The sequence below is a fragment of the Calypte anna genome, chromosome 14 (assembly GCF_003957555.1).
Source record: "Calypte anna isolate BGI_N300 chromosome 14, bCalAnn1_v1.p, whole genome shotgun sequence".
Classification (NCBI taxonomy): domain Eukaryota; kingdom Metazoa; phylum Chordata; class Aves; order Apodiformes; family Trochilidae; genus Calypte; species Calypte anna.
In genome coordinates, this window is record NC_044260.1 from 1,203,349 (window position 1) to 1,223,927 (window position 20,579).

The following is a 20,579-nucleotide window of genomic DNA, read 5'->3' on the forward strand; positions in this document are numbered from 1 at the left end:
CAAGCCCTTTCTAGATGTCTTCCAAGGACCTGGAGCACCTTTCTTGTGCTTTCCAATCTCAGCAGTCCATTCTCAGTAATTAAATCCTGTTCAAGCCGTGGCTGTTCACAGACAGACATATTAAACAGTGTCTCCAAATGTACCAGTTCAAAGCTCCCAATAAATGCAACATACAATTATTTAGCAACAGAGATAAGACTGCAAGAAACATGTTTCCTAATTCTGCTCTGATGAGAAAGATGTGCAGGTCTGTGGCACACTTAAATTGGCAGCTGCAGGGAAATAGCTGAAAGATTCAATTAAGATGATTGGCAAGGTTATCCTGGAGGGTGCTGCCAACTGTAATCACATGCTGCAGACCCAGACAGAAAGGAGATGATGGCCCTTAACATGGGGAAAGGATTTTCACCTTCAAAGGACTGAGACCCTGGGCAGAGCACAGAGCTGTCCTCTCACCCATCAGAGATCTGTAATGATGCTCAGTCTGCTTCTCCTTGCCTGCTCACTCTGTCCTTGCCTCTTACACAGCATGGGCAGAGATGGGATAAATCATTTGTCTTCCTCTAATACCTATGTGGCTGAGTATTAAAGCCCTGAATCTTGTGCCTGATCTTCCCTCCCACCACTGCAAGGATTTACTGGAAAGCTCACTGAGGTGAACACAAAGACTTCATTGATCTTTGGCTTGGGCACCATTCATTCACTCCCTGATAACCACACACTAATATGAGCAGCATGAGAGTGGACAACCAGATGATTTTTTTTTTTGTGTGTGTGTGTGTGTGTGTGTGTGTGTGTGTGCAAGTCTTCTGTTTGGTGACTCTGATCCTCCTGGCTTTGCTCATGCCACAATAATTTCATCAGCTGTAATAAAGATGCTCATCTGATTTATGGTAGCATAACTGGGGACAGAATCAGGTCTTCTAGTCAAGCTAATCGGAACCAGTCTAAAACTTCAGAGTGAAAAATCATGACAGATGTAGATTAAAGATGCTGGCAATTAACTCGGATCACCTCACTGTTCCCAGGGAGACAGGAGGTTCACTTTGTTTTTTCTGGAGCCACTTCAAAGGTCTCTGCTGAAGAATTTATTTTATTATGTCATGAAGTTTCATCATGAAAATCCTTATCCTTGGGCTCAGCCAAAATTTCTGCAAGTTCTTAGCTAAAAATGACTCAAGAGCAGGTTATCTTTTGCTTTAGCATCAGTTAAAAAAAAAACAAACCCACATAACATACAAACTCCAACCCATACTACTTTATTAATTAAAGTCAAACACTGATTTACTTTCTGTGTATTAAAAAGCACTAATGGCTTGTGCCAGATGGACTGCTGCGGAGAGAAATCAACTCTGAGATGTTCCTAATCAATGGAGGAAAGTTTGGAAAATTACTGTGTGAAGTGAAGCTGAAAAGATCTTAAGAACTGAATGCACAGCACAGGAAGCCCTGAGGCCTCATCTTCCTCATGGTGAGATTTCACTTCTGTTGTACTTGAACAGACTCCATTTGTAGAGACAGACTCCCTAAGCAGGGGAAACAAAAATCAGCATCTCACACTTTGATCAAAACCCCCTAAAAAGCACAGCTCTGGCAAATAGACATTTCCTGGGTGATTGATTTCAGAATTGCAGGTGCTTGTTCCAACTCAGTGTCTGACCAAAGCAGGAGATGCTACCAAGAAACTCAACTCTTTCCAGACCATTTGAACTGTTCATCTTAATTGGCTTCTATCATTTGCATTCAGTCTCTTTCTTTGGCCTAAATTGGGTCCTCTGGGGACAAAAAAGGGCATTATCTGCATCAGAATCAACTACACTGAACCAAAGAGCAACTCTGAGGACTGTCAGGATTATTTGGGTTTGTTTACTTTTTATCTCATCATTTCTCTGGCCCTGCTGCAGGCTTTGCTTTTTTTTCCCTTGCTTTTTCTTTTTCATTTCTTAGTTTTATAAGCCTCATCAAGACAAGATCCAAGAACTATTAATGACTATGGTGGTCTCAGTAAGTTATATAAAGCCTTCAGAATTTATTTCGGAAAGCCTCTTATCTATGTTGTCTGCTCTCTTGGGCATATTGATTTGGCTAGCAAACACTGACCAGTGAATAATGGAATATTCCTTCTCCTTTTGTATGCAGAGTGCTTGGCAGCCAACCAAATTTGAAGTCAACTTCACAATTGTAATTATTTCCTCGTGACACATGTTGTTAAGTAGCCATGTAGACAGAAAAAAAAACAGGTTTTCTTCTTATATTCTGAATAATGTCCTTTGGACATTTCACTTTGAGGGCCCATTTATTTTCCAGAGCAGCTTTAGCCTTGCAAAGAGAGAGTCTTGCAAAGCATGCATCTGCTCTGAAAAGTGGCCCTGTGAAACAGAAAATAAACCTGTGTTACCTTGCATCTGGTTTTGATTTGAAACCTCTCTAATTTGTTCCACAGAAATGTTATCTCTGGGCAGCATTACCACTGGATCCTGAAACACGGAGTGCAGCCAGTGCACAGTAAGGTTGGACATATCACTGGAGCAGTTACTGGTGGCCCAGTACCCTATGAAATTGGATCTACAAGCCTAAAAATGGCATAAAAGCTGAGCAGCTTCTGCTACAAGAGGAAGGTTAGTTGCCATTTCACACTAAATAATGCAAGATCCTCATCCGATAGCAAGAACATTACTGATTCAGATGACTGTTGTGTAGAACAAATCACCTCTCAGCCCATATTCATGAGGTTTGATTTACTGTGATAATTATCCTCTGTCTTCATTGTTTGTGTAAAAGTATCTTATGCAGAGGAAATATATTTAACTGTTTAGCTTCAGCAATAATGAGTCCATTACCATGCAGGGAGCCATAAATCAGAGACTCATAGCAGAGAAAGATGAAGAGCTTGCAATGGGAAGGGAACCAAAGCCAGACTGAGAACCTTGCTTACAGATGAGTGTACCCTACAGCAATTATCTGAACACCAGTGCTTCTCCAGACACCACTGTCTGGAACACAGAAGCAGTCTGGGGTCCTAGCTCAAATGCAAAAAGGAAGGATTTCTGTTAATTGTGTGATTACACTTTGTTTCAAACCTTATTAGAGACTGTGAGGGAGAAAAGGTGCACAGCCAATCCAACCAAAGGAAGATTTCCCTGTAAGAAATGTCGATGCTTTTTCATAACCCAACTGGACTATAGATTAGGCCAAGACCTCCTGCGTGGACCCCTTTTTCTGCTCTGAATGCTACCTCTGATTGAGGGAGGATGAAAACCTTCCAAAGCTAAAGAGTTTACAGGAGGGAGGTCAGAGGGCCCAAGCCTGGAATCAGGATGGCCTCTCCAACTTGTCCTATATGGAATGATTCCTTCTAGCCTTCTAAATCAAGGAGTTTTATCAAAGGCAACTAATCCTCTTGGAAACACACTCTGAGATGCTGTAAAGGGGCTGGGTATTTTTAGATTTGGTGTTCAGCATGAAAGCTCTTCAAGTGAAGAAAGTTAGACTTATTTGGCTGACCAAATTTTAAAAAGCATCACCAACAAAACTCAAACTCCATCATTTGAAGTGAAATATTCTTGGTGATCCAAAACAAATTCAAATCTAGTGACAAAGTCTCATTTTGAAGTAGTGGAAATGAAAAGCTTGAAACTCTTTCTCTCCCCAGCCAAAACTTCTTGCCAAACTCAGCACAGATAAGCACTGTTGACACATCTCCATTCTAAAGAACAAACAAACCAGTTGACAAAACGTCCTTTTGGCCAAAAAATTATCTACTCAATGAACTCTGAAAACATGGGCACCCAGCGTGACAGCTGCTTCTGAACAACATGGTCCACAAAACTACAAGCTACACAAAAATACAATTGTAGTTGGATGCCTCAAGCTCTTTCACTTCCTTCTGCTTCAGTGTGCCTCTTGGCTGTTCCCCCAAATATTTAGGACTGCCTGAAGAACAGAGGTGGCAGCAGACAGCCAAGTATGGGTATCACTTGTATCTTGGGTACAATACTCTTGAGACACTGGTGTAACCATTCCTGAGCTTCCATTTTGCAAGGACCTTTGGTCAAGGTATCCAGTAACAACACAAAGGAAACAGGCCCCCAGAAAGGTCCCAAATAGTATCTGTGTGACAGCCCAGGTAAGTAGGAACCAAACGAAAGGACACTGCCAATTTTGTCCTGCCAGTAGGTTACAATGTGGAGGTTTGTGCTTACTGTAACGAAAAGCAATGCTAAAGCCTCAGGTCTTGGCTCTTCAGATGAGATCTTTTCCTGACTGGGTGACAGTGAAGACAAGGAGGGACTCCAAGCTCACTCCTGTGTTTGGCCATAGCAGAAGTCCAAGTCTTTGATTTGAATGAAAGATATGGTCCCCATCAAAGATTTAGCTGAGAGATTTCCTGGCAAGGAAGAAATCCTCAGGGAAGGATTTCAATCAGGATGTACAGAGGCTAAAAATCATATGGAAAGGGCATGGGCTGTGGAACAGATCAGGGCACCAAGGAGTGGTGAAATGAGACAAATGGACCTTTCTCTTCCCGAACCTGATGTCTCCTCCCAAGGTTTGTACCTTCTCAGCTGGCCCATCCCTACAGCATGCAGGGCTGCAGAGCCTGGCAGAAGCAGAGTCAGCAACACCACGACAAAAGAAGCTTCTCATCAGCACATAGTGCAGGGTCAAAATGAATAAATCCTTGATTGGATTGAGATAGCTTACACAAGCTCCCAGGGGCTCCTGTGACAAGCTAGAGCACAGAAAAGGGAACTTCACATGGAAACAAAAGGGCTCTTTTGGCAGGTGGCCTGCAGCATATGGCTGTCACTGCCAGCTGTCCTACCTGCTCAGGCAGCCCGCCACCATCTTAGGAGTAAAGTATCAGCAGAAGGACAGAGGAAGGAAGAAGAGGGAGGCAGCAATTCCCCCACTTTCACACTCCAAAGTTATTCTCACTCCTGAGCTGGTCACTCACACCTTCGTGGCTGTGGCATGGTGAGATCAGGTGCAAAGAGAAGTTCTCCACCTAAGCACACTATCAAGATAACACCTTGAATTCTTGCTGCTGCTCACAGTTCCTTCAGTGCTGCTTTATTTCCAGACATCTTTCCTCAGAAGGTGATTCAGCTTTTCTTCTCTTGGGCATTCTTATCATGTCATATGCCTGCTGGGCTGTCTCCAGCTCTCATGAACACAGCCAGTTTGGGTTTTGTTTTTTGTTTTTTTCTCCTGACAGCAGCAAGGGGGGCTGCTGAATGCAGAACAGTCTCTTCTGAGAATTCCCTTGCTAGGGCCTCCTGATGATGGGCCTGAGACGTGCTACTTGTATGACTTGATTAACTTGTTAACCAAGACATCTTCCTAAGCAAAATCTCTCAGAAGCAATATGCACTTCTGGTAAGCCAGAAACAGAATAATGAGCCTGAGAGCTGCATCCAAGGACTAATTTGAAGTGAGTCCTTCATTAAGGAAGCTCCTTAGAAAATGCAGCTACTTCCGAAATAAACACATGAAGAAGAACAGCCAGGCAGATCTCCTCTCTTGGATGGACATTTTCCAAAGTGTCCATGTAATGTTTTCCTGTACATTTGCTCTCAAAGTTCAGTCCTTCCAACTAAACCCTGGGAGGAGGCACAGAGGAACATCTTGTTCCCTTGATCTCAGCTTGGTTCTGACTAGCTGAATCTTACTGCTCCTTCAACCTCACCTCAGTAAATTCACCAAAACCAGGAGGCAATGGCCTCCTGTTGCAAAGTGCTATTATAGGTCTTACTTTTCTGGAAGTCAGACATGAAATTATCCACGTAGTCTGTGGTTTGCAAAGTAGCCTAAATCATCTCTTCCCATGCTGTGTGTGTCTTACCAGCCATCCAACCCTCCTTGGTTTTACCAGGGTTTCTGCATTTAGGTCCAGCCACACCAAGACTAGCAGTTAGGAAGGTGGCAGCATTTTGGTTACACCACTGAGACTGTCAGTAATGCAGATTAAATTGGACTTTGGTTAAGTAGATAATTCATCATTTGCAGCGTGACAACAATACCTGTAATTACTGCTTTTATTCTTGCAGCAGAAATTCGTGTGCAATACAGAGATCTTAATATCATGCCAAACCTCACAGTTAATTTAGGTTCCAGCTCCTTTCATTTATTCTGTAATAAGCTAATTAGTTCCTATAATTTACCATTGAACGTGCCTTTGTAACAAATATATACATGAATTAGCCTATTACACAACAAATGAGGGGAAGCAGAACATGGATCATTTGCAGGATTACATAAGGAGTTATTATCCCTTCAAACACCCATGGATGCAGCCATTGCCTCTATTGCTTTAAGATTTTATTATTTGCACTAGGTTAGTTCTCATGACTTACTCTTCTGCTTGGAAGGTCAGAAGCAATTCACCCTGCTGCCACGTGCCAGGTTACTTCCAAGTTCAGGATCACTACCATGAAGTCAAACATCTTGCAGCTCCACTGCTTAAATCCAGATTTTGGGAGCTGAAAGGGCATGGCCATACTGCCAGCCTCCTGCCCTGGCACACCATTCACAAGGATGAGAGTTCTCCAGATTTCCCTGTCAAACTCTGCTTTTGCTTTTGTTTGTTCACAGGCTGCACAGCATCAAACCATGCCCTTGGAAACTCTTGGCCACGACTTGCAGGCACTGTGCTTGGAAGATTCCTTCCCAATCTCACCTGGGGGGCTCATTTCACCAACATCCCTTCTGACAGCTCATAAACCATGCTAGATTTTCAACTCATTTGGGAAAAATCATTAAGGGATGCTCTACCAAGCCGAGTCCTAAAATTGTCATTATGCAAACTGGGGGCTTGCCAGACCTTGAGGTTCAGTCCATCAATGTAACTCTTGCAAAGTGCCACGTATTCATTATTCCCCTGAAAGGATCAGGACAATTGGACACATCTCATCCTGAGCACAGACTGCTTTCTGCCCATTAATTCAACCCCAATTCACTGGGAAGCTCCTGAGCTACAAAACCATCAGTTCTACTTAATGCATTACTTACTTTGAGGCCTTTCCTAACTGCTGACTTGGTGCTAGCCAGCTTCCACTATTAAATGGAATAAGAGCACAACTCAATAGCTTTATTTGTTAAATGTTCTCTGCTCACAGCAATTGTTTTGATTTAGCATCCAACCTCTTACAGCAATGATTTACTCTTTCCACATCAAAGTTAAGCAAGCCCCTTACAACCAACAAACAGCTGCTGCTTTACCTGGAGTCATTGTTTGTGGCTTCTAAAAGTGAGTCCTTACTTCTAGAAGGCATAAGAAGAGATTTTTGTCTGGAAATATTCTTTAGCATTTGGGTGGCCTAAGCAGCACTAAAACCAACCACAAACCTCCTGGCAGATGCCAAAATGATCTGTTGATACAATATCCAACTTTGCCAAATGCTCGGTTGTGCCCAAAGGAACCCAAGAAACCTCTGCTGGGGCTGGGGTGCTCTTCCTGGCTGAAAAGTGCACTCTTTCTGGCTGAGGAAATGAAAATGTCAACACGACACGAAAACCTGTAGCCTGCAAAAGGCTCAGGAAGCAAAATAGAAGCAGAAGCCCTCAAAAAGCACCTGCTCATTCACTTTCAGTGCACTAGCACAGGCACTCTGCAGCTCTCTGCCCTTTCCCTGGCAAGAACATTGCTGCTCCGTGGTGGGAGCCAGGCAGGACCTCCTGGGCACATCCATCAAACTCTGTCAAAGAACTATACAAGAGAAGCAAAAAGAAGAATGTGAGTGCAGCCAGAGACCCATTCTTGCTTTGATTTCCCTCTTTCCTTCATGCAACATTCACTACCAGTCAGGAATTACCTCGGCAGCTCCTCTCTTGACATACTAATTTCAGGAAAGAACCAAAAGCATTTTAAAAACCCAGCAGAGACTTGGGCAATGTCTGAACCCTTCTGGATTGAGCTTTGAGCCACTGACACCAGCAGCAGTGTGATTCAAGGTGTACAACTGTGACAGCATGAGAGCCAACAAGATGCTCAGAACAAACAATCACCCCTTTACCACTCCCAGATGAAAACAAAGTTATTAAGTTTGTATCACAATATGAAACTAGCAAGAAATTCATAAGTGAAATCTAGAGAGCTGAATGAGTAATTATTCATCATTAACAAAACTAAAAGGAGAACTTTTTCTCCTTTAGGAACAGATGTCACTGACACTTGAGGAGTAGTAAATAAAACAGGGCATCTAGCCAAAAGCATAAAGAAACTTGAATTAAAACCAGAAAGTGCAAATTAAAAATGGAAAACAGTACACAGATCATTTAGAATAGGTTAAGCCCTATGAGACCATAGCCTCTGGATTGTGTAGATGAGTTATTCATGTTTCAGAGATACAAATAGTTGGAAAATGCATTTCACCTGTAAAGGTTCCCCCAGTTTGAGCCAGAAGCACTTTGGTCTCTAGTGAAGAGCTATACAGGTGGGGATCAAGACAGGCTCAAATCCCACATAATTAGTATCACTTCACAGCTATTCCAGCCAGAATGGCTATTAGGATTATTTCTTCCTCCCTCCAGCATGTCATGCTAACCCTGCAATTCTAGAATCATGCCCAAACCATGCCATCAAGCTAATTCCTACGTTAATTATGTTAAGTCTTGGTTAAAGACTTGGAGAACACTCTCCAGTTCCTGGTCCTACAACAATAAAAATCCCAACCCTCAAAAAAATCTCTGCTATTTATCTAGGTCTGTTTGCAGTGCTGGAACTTGCCATACATTTTTCTGCCTCAAAAAGAGTTTTCCCCCTTTTCTAAAACACACTGAAAAAATGGCTGTTCCTTTCAAATGCTTTTTTGCAACATTTGGGCAGGGTGTTGTATGAAACATTTCCTCAATGTCTCTTTATTTGCAGTTTCACACAGATGCAAGCAAATTCCTATCAGAATCTTTCCAAGCAGGAGATGACTAGATCATAGAATCATAGAATCCTTGGGGTTGGAAGGGACCTCGAAAGATCATCTAGTCCAACCCCCCCTGCCAGAGCAGGGCCACCTAGAGCACTTCGCATAGGAACGTGTCCAGGCAGGTTTTGAATGTCTCCAGTGAAGGAGACTCCACGACCCCCCTGGGCAGCCTGTTCCAGGGCTCTGTCACCCTTACAGGAAAAAAAATTTTTCGAATATTCAACTTGAACCTCCTGTGCTCCAATTTACACCCATTACCCCTTGTCCTATCACTGGTCACCACTGAGAAAAGCCTAACTCCATCTCCTTGACACTCACCCCTTACATATTTGAAAACATTGATGAGGTCACCCCTCAGTCTCCTTTTCTCCAAACTAGATGATCTTTAAGGCCCCTTCCAACCAAAACCATTCAGTGAAAATCAAAAAGAAACAAATCTTTAGGAGAACCCTACCTGAAAAATAGCTATCCAGGCATATCCAATGTTATCAAAATTGATAGCTCCGTTGTGGGGGTTTACCTCCCCTGCCATGCATACGTTGTAATACTGGTTCCAGTTTATGCAGGCATTCCTGCTGCTGAAGTCAGGGTTGTATAAACTTGGGGTGTAGGAGTCCATGCTCAAGGTGCACTCCACCTTGTACTCCTTCCTGTTTGGGATGTTGGAGCATTTCTGCATCCCGTTTTCACGATGGGAGGAGCAGATGAACGGATTCTCCTCTGCTTCATCTGTCCGGTAGTACGGATGCAGGAAGGTAAGGTTGTATGTCCTGGAGGGGAAGAAAGAAAAGGGTGAGAATAAACAACACCCCCTTTGTTTAAGCAGCAGTGAAAGGTGCTGGTTCCTGTCCCTGGTTTGGGGGTGTTATTTCTCCTTTGCCCTTCAGCCCCATCTGAGTGAGGACAGTGAAACCATCAGCCCCTACCTTTGTCTTCAAAGCTTTTTGCTTACAGCATCCTGTGAGGCACCAATGATCTTAAAGTGAAAGATCAGCCTGAGCTTTCCCAAACTAAGAAGGCACTTGAAATGAGATAGAAAGACAAATCCTAGCAGGCCGGGTGCCTCCCCAAAATCTAGAGAACATTTTGTTCCTACCTAAGGATTTTAAGATAGATCTTTTGATGCTCAGAGCGTGCTTCAGAAAAGCTGCTTTCAAAAAAAATTTGTCCCTCAGCACCTCCCTTTGATGAGTGAGCTGAGCTTTGACAAGGAGAGACCCAGCCACAGGCCACCTCAGATTCCTCCTCCACTTACATAATACAAGAAAGAGCTCCCAGGAGCAGGGACTGTATGCTTACTGTGGATCTGATTGAACTGGACTGGATAAGGTTTGTGTCCCTGTTACAGCTAAGATAAACAAGTGCTCTAATTGCAGCCTGGCAGGGATGTGCCTTTTCCCAGGCCAGGCTCTGGGGCAGAGCAGTGAGCAACCAGAGCCCAGGACTTTTCATGCTGTTTCATTAGCATTAGTGAGACCCATGGGCACTCAGACTGCTCCAAATGAGAAGGTGCAAAGTCCTGGAGTCACCTTGATCTGCTGTGGTCAGAGCTGCAGGGATCCAAGATGCTATCCAATCAGTCAGGAGATCAGGGAAAAGGCAACACACAAATTATCTGACCCACTGAAATGTAGGCAGTAGATTAGCAGTAGCTCAGGACAGGACAGCTGCATTTTTATGTTTCTGAATGTACCTATTTCATAAACTTGGCTCTAATGAGTGCCAAACTACTGTGATTCCAGACAATTGCTTGAAATTGCTCCCCAAAACTCTTGAGTTGAGCAGGAGTAGCTCAGCAACTGCACTTACAAGGAAAAGCAATGCTGCAGAGCAGAGGGGAAAATCAACCCTGAACAACTTCCCTGGGGAATCTGGTTCTCCTCCACCAATGAATCACTCAGGATGGGTGTTGAGGGCTCATCCAGCTTCAGGAACAGGCAGGAGTAGCACACCAGAGGCATCAGGCATTGTTTGCTGGTGATTAAACATATTCACCAGGTATTCCTCTCCCACTGAGCAGTGTTCCCACACCTCTAGACTGAACTGTGCTGCCTTCCTCCCAGTTTCTCTTAGATTCAAAAGACAAGGAAAACGGTGGAAATGTTTTCCCTCCAGGACTGCCTAAAAGCCTTCTTCTCCTTCCCCTCCCACGGATCAGTTTCACTTGAAGGAAATCTCCATATAAAACAAGCTGAAGAAAAGGCTGATCTACACCAGCAAGGGCTTTGCTAGGAGATCAGATACTACAGCCTGCAGAGTTTGTCACACAGAGGAGGAGACTGCAAAGGCTTGTGAAGGATTAAAACCCACTGAGGCACAGCAATGTGTCTGGGAGCACTACAGACCCTGGGCAGAGACAGCTGAGGGACTTGAGAGAAGCAGCAGAGAGAGAAAGAGAGGTGACTTCCAACTCCCAAATGTCATGCAGAGCCCCAGCAGCAACATTCTGGCTTTGGTGGTGAGATGCAAAGGACTCCTGTAGCTTCAAATAAATGTGGTGGGGACCTCAGACTCCTGGGAAACCTCTGCTTATAGCCACAGCTGGAGCCTGCTCACCCACTGAGGTGCTGGAAGGGCTCTGCACCTCCAGAAGACATGATGCAGCCCAGGGCTGCCAGGGCAGAGCCACCCCAGTCCCACCAGACTCAAAAGAGATTTTTTTCTTCTAAACCCTCCAGGTGCGAGAGGCCATGGGTGCACTTTCTTTAACCTCCTCCCAAGGAACTCAACAGCAAGGGCTCAGTAGCTCTGAACCCTCTCAAATGGGGTATCAGGATCAGGGCTTTCCACATCCTGTGGTGGTGACAACGGATTAACAGCTCCAGAACCCAGAGCAAGCAAGCAAGTCCAAAGGCAAAAGGCTACTCTAAGTCCCTAAAGTGATGTCAAAAGAGATCTCATTTGATACCTTCTCATCAAAGCACCTGGACCTCCAGCTCAGGCTCAAATAATCTCTGCAGTTCTCAAACCCCCGATGGGACAAGTCATGCAAACTCAAACCTTTAGGCAGCTCAAAGCCCAAACATGGTGCTTGCAGCACACAGTCACTCAGAAAAGTCTCAGGCAGTAATCTGCAACCCTAAAACTACACAGAACACCCAGCCCTGCAACAACAACCCTGTGTGATCTTGCTCTTTCTCATTTCTCTTCAAGCAACACTGACCAAGACTCTGATTGTGCCACACTCAACCAAACTTCAACTGATCATGCAGGGAAACTTGCTCCAGAGGTGTGAAACTCAGCAAAAACTCATTTCCTTCCCCAGCCTGGAAGGAACACCCTGCCACAACACCACCATCAGCAGTTCCCTATCACAAACACCTTTTGTGCAGGATGAGAAGGCTCAGCACACCACAGCTCATGGGCCAGTGTAATTAGGATTCTACCCAGAGCAAAGCTGGAATTGCAGAGGGAGCTGGACCATCTGGAAGGATGATTGTGTAACTGGTAGTTATGGCTGCACAAGCTCCTTTCCTGGGAGCAGTTTTGGGTTTAGATGCAGACACACATGCCAAGAACACTGCCCATGGAAGAAGTGCTCAGACAGAAGGGCTGATGCATCAGGAAGATGCTCTGCCCCAACCTCACACCCGAGCTGCCTCTCCCACCACAGCACAAACCACACAACATTCAGTGCCAGGCCTGACTCTGCAGCTCTCTGCCCTTCCAGCTGCAGGACTCTGACTTTATCATCCCAGATTAATCATTTCAGTCCCCAGAGCTCTCTCTGATCTCTTGCTCTGCCCACTCCAGCTGGGACACAGCTAGCCAGGGAGCAGTGGGTCAGTCTGCTGAAGCCCACCTACCCAGTTTTGTTGCAAGAAGAGGATCCAGCCAGGCTGGGGACCTGCAGAACCAATTCCCTTCCCATGCAACACTTCTATTCACCACACAACACAACTGGAGAGGTCCTTGATGAGCCATGGGCTCAGATTTGAGAGGCTGCACGTTACCCAGGAGAAACCATTCAGGAAGCCTCAGGCTGAAGGAGAAATACTGCCTGCAGACACAGCACCCTGGGCTGTGATCTAAAAAGCTGTGTAGAGAAGATCTGGGCACAAACCCTCTGGAGAACTAAAAGAACAACAAACTTTGGTGGCTGGGGGAGGAAAATAAAACCAGGAAAATAAAGCACAGCTTGGGTGTGAAGGGTGGCTGAAGTTTGATTTGGTTCTGCTGCAGCTCAACTGATCTTATCATCCCTCTTCTCTGTCCTGCTCATTTTTTCAGTTGTCCCCCAGACAACTAACAAACTAAAAGCCCATCCTATGACAGGCCAAAATCAGCCATATGGGGGTCAATTTCTGCCCAACCCTTTTCAAGCACTTTCCTCTTCCATGTCTGCCCTGGGCACACACACATCCATCCTGCTGGGAGAGGGAGGGACCTGCACACTGCTCTGCCACTACAGCAGGGAAGGGACACACCATCTGACAGCAAACACTGCAAATTTAACACCTTTTTCTTGTTCTTCTGCTTGCAGAGCTGTCTGGCAAAGCAAAAAGGGGGGAAAAAGGGGGACAAGAATGAGAAACAAGTGCTGCAGAATGAGGGAATCCCCAAGATGCACAAAACAAATGAGGTAGCTCTGCCAAGACCATCTACCTCCACATGCAGGAAAGGTCAATCTGACTTCCACGTTCCTTGCCAACAAGCATGGTCCAAATAACTTATTAGTGTTAATGAATCCACTAATCACAAGATCCTTGTGCTCTGGGGAAAAGACATGAGAAACCAAGCCCCAGAGGCTCCAGTTATCACATTAGAAAGGATTAACACCCCTTTCTCGGCCAGCTGCCCGGGGCACATCCTTCTCTGGGCTTACAACAGCTTTGCAACGGGTTTTTCTTTGTTCCTGGGCACATTTGTGCACAAGAAGAACAACAGTGGGGCAGGAAACTCCATTCTCTCCCATGTCAAAGGAGGGTGAGCAGTTATTCTCTGCTCCCTTTTCCTTCAAGCTCAGTCTGCCCAAGCCAATCATCCCATCCAGGACATCAACAACAACAGTGTGTGTGTGCTGGGCACAACCCTGCTACAGCTTTGAGGAGCAGAGGAGGAAAAGATGGAGGAAACTCAGCAGATCTGTTGTTGAACAGGATCTGTTCCCTTCAGGAGGAGGATGCTCTCTGGAGGAAACGCTGCTGACAACCCAACGTTGCAGCACAGAGTGGTGCCAGGAGGAGCAATTAAGCAGAACTCAGAACTACCTTCCTGATGAACTCAGAGCTGTCTGACTTGGCTCCCTGTGCCTTTCCCAGCTGTACAAAACGCAAGGAGCCAAGAGAGATACAACACCAACCAGGTACAGAGTTAATTAAGAGGGAGTGCTCACATTATAACTGTCCTGCAGAGTTAGATAAACACAAAGCACTTCCCAGCTCTCCCTCCTCTTCTGCTTCCAACCCACCGAGTTCCTTGAAGGGCTCCACAAGGAGGTAAATGCTCCCCTGCATAACAAAGCACAAGCAAGGAGCAGCCCCGGCAGCAAGCACCCAGAGAAGCTGGGGGTGACCCAGTTCCTTTATTTAGAGTGACAGCAGCTCGTGATGGCAGGAGGGAGCCAAAGGGGCTGCGTGGGGGAGACATATCCTGGAGATCTTACAGATAAACTCCTGGCTTCGCTTGCCCTTCCCACAAATGCATCCCAAACCTTCCTCCCTCAGACCAGACCAACCAAAAAACCCTTGAGAAATTCCCCCTCCAGCTCCCACTGTCAAGGATCTCCTGCACCATGGAGACCATCCTGGCACTGCTGTGCAGTCCTGGCACTGAGCTCTCTGGGGCTTCAAGAGGCATCTCAGCTCCCAGAGGTCTCCAAAGCACCACTCTGGTCTCCAGGGCTGGTCAGGGACCAACAGCTTCTTACATGTCCTTAAAAGCAGTGACCCACTCCACTCTATTGCTTGCCAATCAGCTACTGCAACAGCCCAGTAACTGCCTGTAATTCCTTTAAAGTCACTACTAAAAGAGAGCCCTTAATAAAACAACCTTCTTCCAGCATGATATTGTGCTGCACCAGGGTGATGTTCAAAGGGGAGAGAAAGCAGTATTTCCAGTGCACCTCAAAGGCCTCCCCAAATTCCTATCAGAATGTACTAGTACTATACTTAAAAATAGTCTCTTTATTTGCAGAGGCCAGCTTTCAAGGAAAAGGTAAAAAAAAAAAAAAAAGAAAGAAAGGTTCCTACAGGGAAGAATGATGGCAAAATCAAAATCACTTCTTCCATCTGATGCCTGCTGTAAAGTTGAATGACCCAGAAAGCTGCTGGCAGTGAGTGTGCAAAGAAGCACACAGCAGATAAACTGGATTGGAAGCCCCAGGCTCTGAGCTCACTTACTCTTGCTTCACTCCAGAAATCCTTTGGGGCTATGACCCTTCCCTGCCTGGCACCCTGGATTCTGTTCAGCTGCTCACCCTCTCTTTACAGCAGTTCTGGTGTCATCTGGGAGGGGTGGGCACCAGTGCCAAGGTGAGTCCTGCCAAGAACACTGATCTTCCCCTTTCTGGGGCTGGAAGGTAAATGTGAGCCAGGACCATCATGTACTCAGCCCCAACTCAGGTCCACAGCCTGCCTGCCCATCCTCCAGCCCCCAACAGCCTGCTGAAGGGTTGGTAAACATTATTTTAGGCTGATGACCTCATTATTGGGATTCAGTGGGACTTGGCAGACAAAACTAAATAACGAGAATCTCATTCCCCTTTTCCCAGAGCTCTAATCTGTTTACTTCTAACCAAAACCAGGGCTTAACTTTAATCCTGCATCCTTTAAATGAAGGTTTTGCTGGTTTTGTTCTCTTTGGCAGCTCTCCCTTGAAGGGGACCAATGGTCAGGGCTCTCCAGCACTGAAGCTGAGCACAGCAACTCAGCCCAGGGGTGGAACATGAGGACACAGTGTTGGATCCTTTCCAGCCCAACCCTAGGCTTGACTTTGCCTCTGTCTCCACACACTCTTGCAGGCAGCTGGCATCCTGCTGCTGGTCAGCAAGACCTCCTAGTTTGGGTCCAATGCTGTATGTTTTGGTCCATCTGCACAACAGCAGGAAGATGGAACCCTGAAATGCTCTCCCTGTCACTGCCACTCCATGCAGCTTGCTGTTGAGGTGTTGAAGACCACTGCAGGGGTGAACCATATCCTGATGCCTGGAACTATGGATTCAGAAGAATGAATCAGAAACAAGAGGGAGAAAAAAAAAATAGTTTCATCCAGATTGTCCAAAACTTTCACACCAATCAAGCTGGAACAGCTTCTACCTGGAAATGGAGGGACTGGTTCATTGCAGCCAAGTTCCTCAGGTCTAAAGCTAACCACAGGCCAAGGCAGTAGCTTCAGTCTGGGTAATGGGATCAGAGCAGCCCACGTTCCTCCCACTAATACTGGCACCAGAAGAGCAGGGGTAGCCCTGTCCTGTGGACATGCCTGAAGCCATTTCTCCAGATTTCTCTGAAATGCCCTGAACTTCAGTCACAGTATCAATACACAACAGCCCACAGCCACCCAAATTCTCCCCCACCTATTGCTGAGGAGGGCAGTGCAGAGCTGCAGGAAAGCAGGAGGAAGATCTCACAAACCTCCTGCCTCTCCAAACACAGGTCCTTGAGGCTTAGGATGAGAAGCCCAATTTTGCCTTCAGTGACCAGGGCTAAGACCCTGATAAGAAAATCCTGCGATGCCTTTGCTGCTGCTAATGACCATTACACAACAGCCTGATTTCCCTGCTGCTTAATATCTCTCCTTAGCAAACACTTTCCCCTGTGGTTAATTTTAAAAGCTCCACTTTGCAGGAAATCACATGGCATTTCAGAAACCTGGTTGAAGAGATAAGAGGGACTCACAGAAGCTAATTACAACTCTATACTCCGTGTGCTCAAAGCCCTGATGCCCAAACCTAGCTTCAACACCACCCTTTGGACTTGGAAACAACAACTCGGGGCTTACTCTGAGTGATGGAGGCTTTTGGGGACCACCAAACAGCTGCTGTGGGTGCAGGAGAGAGCTTGCAAGGTTGGGTCATCAAGATGCAGGTGCAGGAGGATACACACATAGCAGATTCATCAACTTTCTACCTTCCCATCTGATGGGATGATTAAGTGCCATCAGAGATGGTCTGCAGGGTAGAAAAAGTCTCTGAGGGCTGAAAGCCCCAGGACTAATCAATGAGAGGCAGGAACAGGACTTGAGGAAGGTCAGGACAACCTCTGCTTGTCTCCCAGACACAGTACAAGGTGTAGGCAGCAGATGATTACAGCCAGGTCTAGTTACAGGCTCTGTCTCCTGTTACAGAGGTAGAGTTGCCCCCATACATCAGCCTCAGGTATTTTCTCACCTCTGAGCCACTATCTCTATCTCTAGCAGTGTCTGACAGGAGCCCTTCAGGAGGATTTTCCCAGGCTTCCTTTTCCACAGAAGCTTCCTCTGTTGCCCTGATGGGTTCTGAGCTGTCTCCACATTGCACCTCCCAAGGGGCAAGTGCACAACAGCCCAAGCTCAGGATCACACTGGGGAGCAGCAAGAGCAGGACTGTTCCATGGCAGGGGATGAACCAAGGGTCATCTCAGTGCCAGCAGCACCCACAGAGTCTGAACACAGCATGCAGAGCCCAGGGGTGGCAGCAGGACCCATGCAAAGCCCCAGAAATGGCAAACAGTGAACCAGAATCAGGACTCACCCAATAAACTCAGGCAGGAGCCAAAGAAACCAGGAACAAAGACAAATGTGAAGACATCACAGCTCAACCAAGGACTGAGAGCCACGGGCTGGGTTTAAATAGGCAGGGTATGGGTGTGGGTCCCAGGAAAATTAAAGCCTCTTAGCACCCCTCAGCACCTGGCAGGGAGGTTGGTCTTGGGAGAACCAAAACTAAAGTTTGCAGCAAAAAGAGAAGGTGATCAAATGTGCTGCCCATACCTGATGCCTGTCCCGGACTGAGAGCAGTGTAGAAAGTCTTTAATGCTTTTCATGTCAAGCTCCTCATTGCAATACACCTACAAAGACTTATTTGTGTGTTCCAGCAGCATCTCCATGGTGTTGTCTGCACCAGTGTGCAGAACACCTCATCAACCTCCTGCCAGGTGGTGTGGTGTGCTAGGTGACCTCCCAGACCTGCACAGTTTTGAGACCTGACAGTTTGAGGAGCATTCTAATACTTTTGTTTGTTCTAAATCCTTAAATTTCCTGAGTCAGGGACTCAGCTTCCTCGGACAGAGATAATCCAAACCACTAATGTCTTTGTCCTTCAGGTACAGAGAGAAAACATCAGAAAGCCACTCCAAATCCTCAGTAAACTTGGTGACAAGCATTTGTTTGTTTTTTTTCATACAAAAATACCTACCCAGTCTCAGAGCCCTGAAGCCAACAACCTTGTGAATCAAGATGACAGCTCAGGTAGGAGCTGCAGAGCTGCCACTGCAGCACAGCCACATCGTGCTCTTATCCACATGCTGCTGGATGCTCACCCCACTGACAGCTGGGAATTCTCCATCAGAGAAGAGGGAGGAAAGGATGAAAGGGTGAAGATTTTCTTTGCTGTACTTACGTTGCAAAATTCCTGTCTAGAAAACACCTGTTTCTCAGCAGCCCTGCCCAGAGCTGCACACCGACGATCCCAAAGATGAAGAAGACAAAGAAGCACAAGAGGAGGACGTTGCCTAACATAGGCAGAGTATCTAACAGCAGGGTGACAAGTATTCTCATACCTGTGGGGAGAAGGAGAAAACAGGTTAGAGGAGCACTGCGATGGGGACAGCAGGAATGCCACACTACTCCCACCTTGGTTCTGCAACCAGTGTGTCCTGGGCAGAGAAACTGGGATGGTTGTGTTTTCCCCTAAGCCTTCAGGCTGGAAAGGAAGGCAAAGAGTGCAAAATGCTTGGCAGCACATGGAAACGAAGAGGATATCTCCAAAGGGTGGACTTCAGAGTGGGAATTTCAGATGTTTTCTGAAACACAGCACTTAATAACACACAAACACAGGCAAAGCTACAAAGCAGCTCTTCTGCAGAAACGCCCTCGCAAGCCATCAGCCTCCCGAGAAACTGTCAAAATATATATTTATAAACATATTGAACATCTCTCATGAATTACACAAATTGTTCCCCTAAACAATGCCTCGTGTAGGATGAGAGCTGGGACTGCTCCCTGGGCCTCCTCTGCAACAGCTCCTCCACAGAGGACTCCTTACTGACCACCACTGGCAGCTCAGAGACACCCATGCTCCAAAGCTTGTAGGACTCCCAAGCAAGGGAAATATTTTACTTTTTTTGAGGAGGGGAAGCAGGATCTGAATGTTTCTTCCCCTAATTAAAGTTCTCAGCTCTGCTTCCTTCCCCTCCTCCTTTGCAGGGAGACCTTCCCAGATGGTCCCACACCTCCCTGCAAGGCTCTGTGTGCAGGGCAGGGGCTCTCCCAGCACCTCTGCTGCCAGGGAGATGCTGATTTCTGCACAAGCTCTTCCATCCCAAATGAGATTGAGGAATGAGTCAACTTTGCAGAGCCTCAGTTAACCCTTGCATCCCCATCCAGCATGCTCCCAGCATTGCTGCCCAGGGCAAACTGGGCAAGGAGGCAGGGACTGGGCTGGCACCTGAGGGTGCCTTGAAACTCAAGGATAAAGCAGGAATAAGAAGGGAATAATGAATTCCAGCTTGGTAGGTCACTAGAGGTTAAATGAACCTCTGAGACACTGACCTGCCATCATTTCAACTGCTGATAATTGATGAGAGGAGAACAAATGAAGAGAGGAAGAGACAAAAGCAAGTGTTAAATTATAGAAAAGAATAAAACCAGAAACCAAACCTGGGAGCTTGGCAGAGAGCAGGGCTCAGGATGATGGCATGCTGGAAATCAATGTGGCTGCTGGGTAAGGTGACACTGCCACCATGGGAGGCTTTTTATCCCACTAAAAGGCTCTGCAGACACTTTTTCCTGCCCGTCTGCATGGGCACAACTTCTTTCCCTCAGTTTTCCCTAGCAGGATGCTTCTCTCCATCAGTCATTCCATTGGAACACAGCAGCATGAACACTGCCACAGTCCCTCTTCCCTCACCAATTTCCACGTTGGCTTTTTACCCCAGCCAGTTCCCAAGTCCTGCCTTGTAGCAGGAGGAGCCTTTCTCACTCCTGAGGCTCGACGAGCTGCTGGCTTCTCCATTGCCTGGCACAAGAGTGAGCTTCCTCTGTGGGTGTGGGTCCCACCTTTATTGGCCCCCTGGTCTTGCTCATGCCCAATAGGGGCCTGTCCTAACCAGGCACAGGTGGACTCACACCCACTCTTTGGCAACTCGAGGCACCTGGTTTATCTTGTTTCTCTACACTGCCTGCTGCCTCTCCTGCTAATCCAGGGCTGCAGCCTGGCATCTCTATCCCAGAATGTTAGGGCTTGGAAAGGACCTTGAGAGATCATCAAAGTCCAACCCCCCTGCCAGAGCAGGATGAGTATACTGCTAGAGGAGTCAGACAGGAACACATTCAGGTTCAGAATGTCTTCAGAGAAGGAAATTCCACAGCCTCACTGGGCAATCTGTTCAATGCTCTGTCACTCTCACAGTGAAAAAGCTTTTCCTTACACAGAACCTCCTATGCTCCAACTTCTACCCCTTACCCCTTGACTGATATTGAACATCACTGAGAAGTGCCTGGCTCCATCCTCCCTGACCC

The 20,579-nt window shown here is 46.4% G+C and overlaps 1 protein-coding gene across 1 annotated transcript in view; it reads right to left on the bottom strand.

Annotated features, from left to right (window-relative positions):
• Window positions 1–20,579, bottom strand: part of CACNA1H (calcium voltage-gated channel subunit alpha1 H) — a 208,143-nt gene that overhangs the window by 81,945 nt on the left and 105,619 nt on the right. Inside the window, exons 6-7 of the mRNA XM_030459930.1 lie at window positions 18,460–18,619; window positions 9,376–9,691 (exon numbers count right to left, since the gene is read on the bottom strand). Coding sequence (XP_030315790.1) covers window positions 9,376–9,691; window positions 18,460–18,619 — 476 coding nt within the window. The remainder of the gene's footprint in view (window positions 1–9,375; window positions 9,692–18,459; window positions 18,620–20,579) is intronic.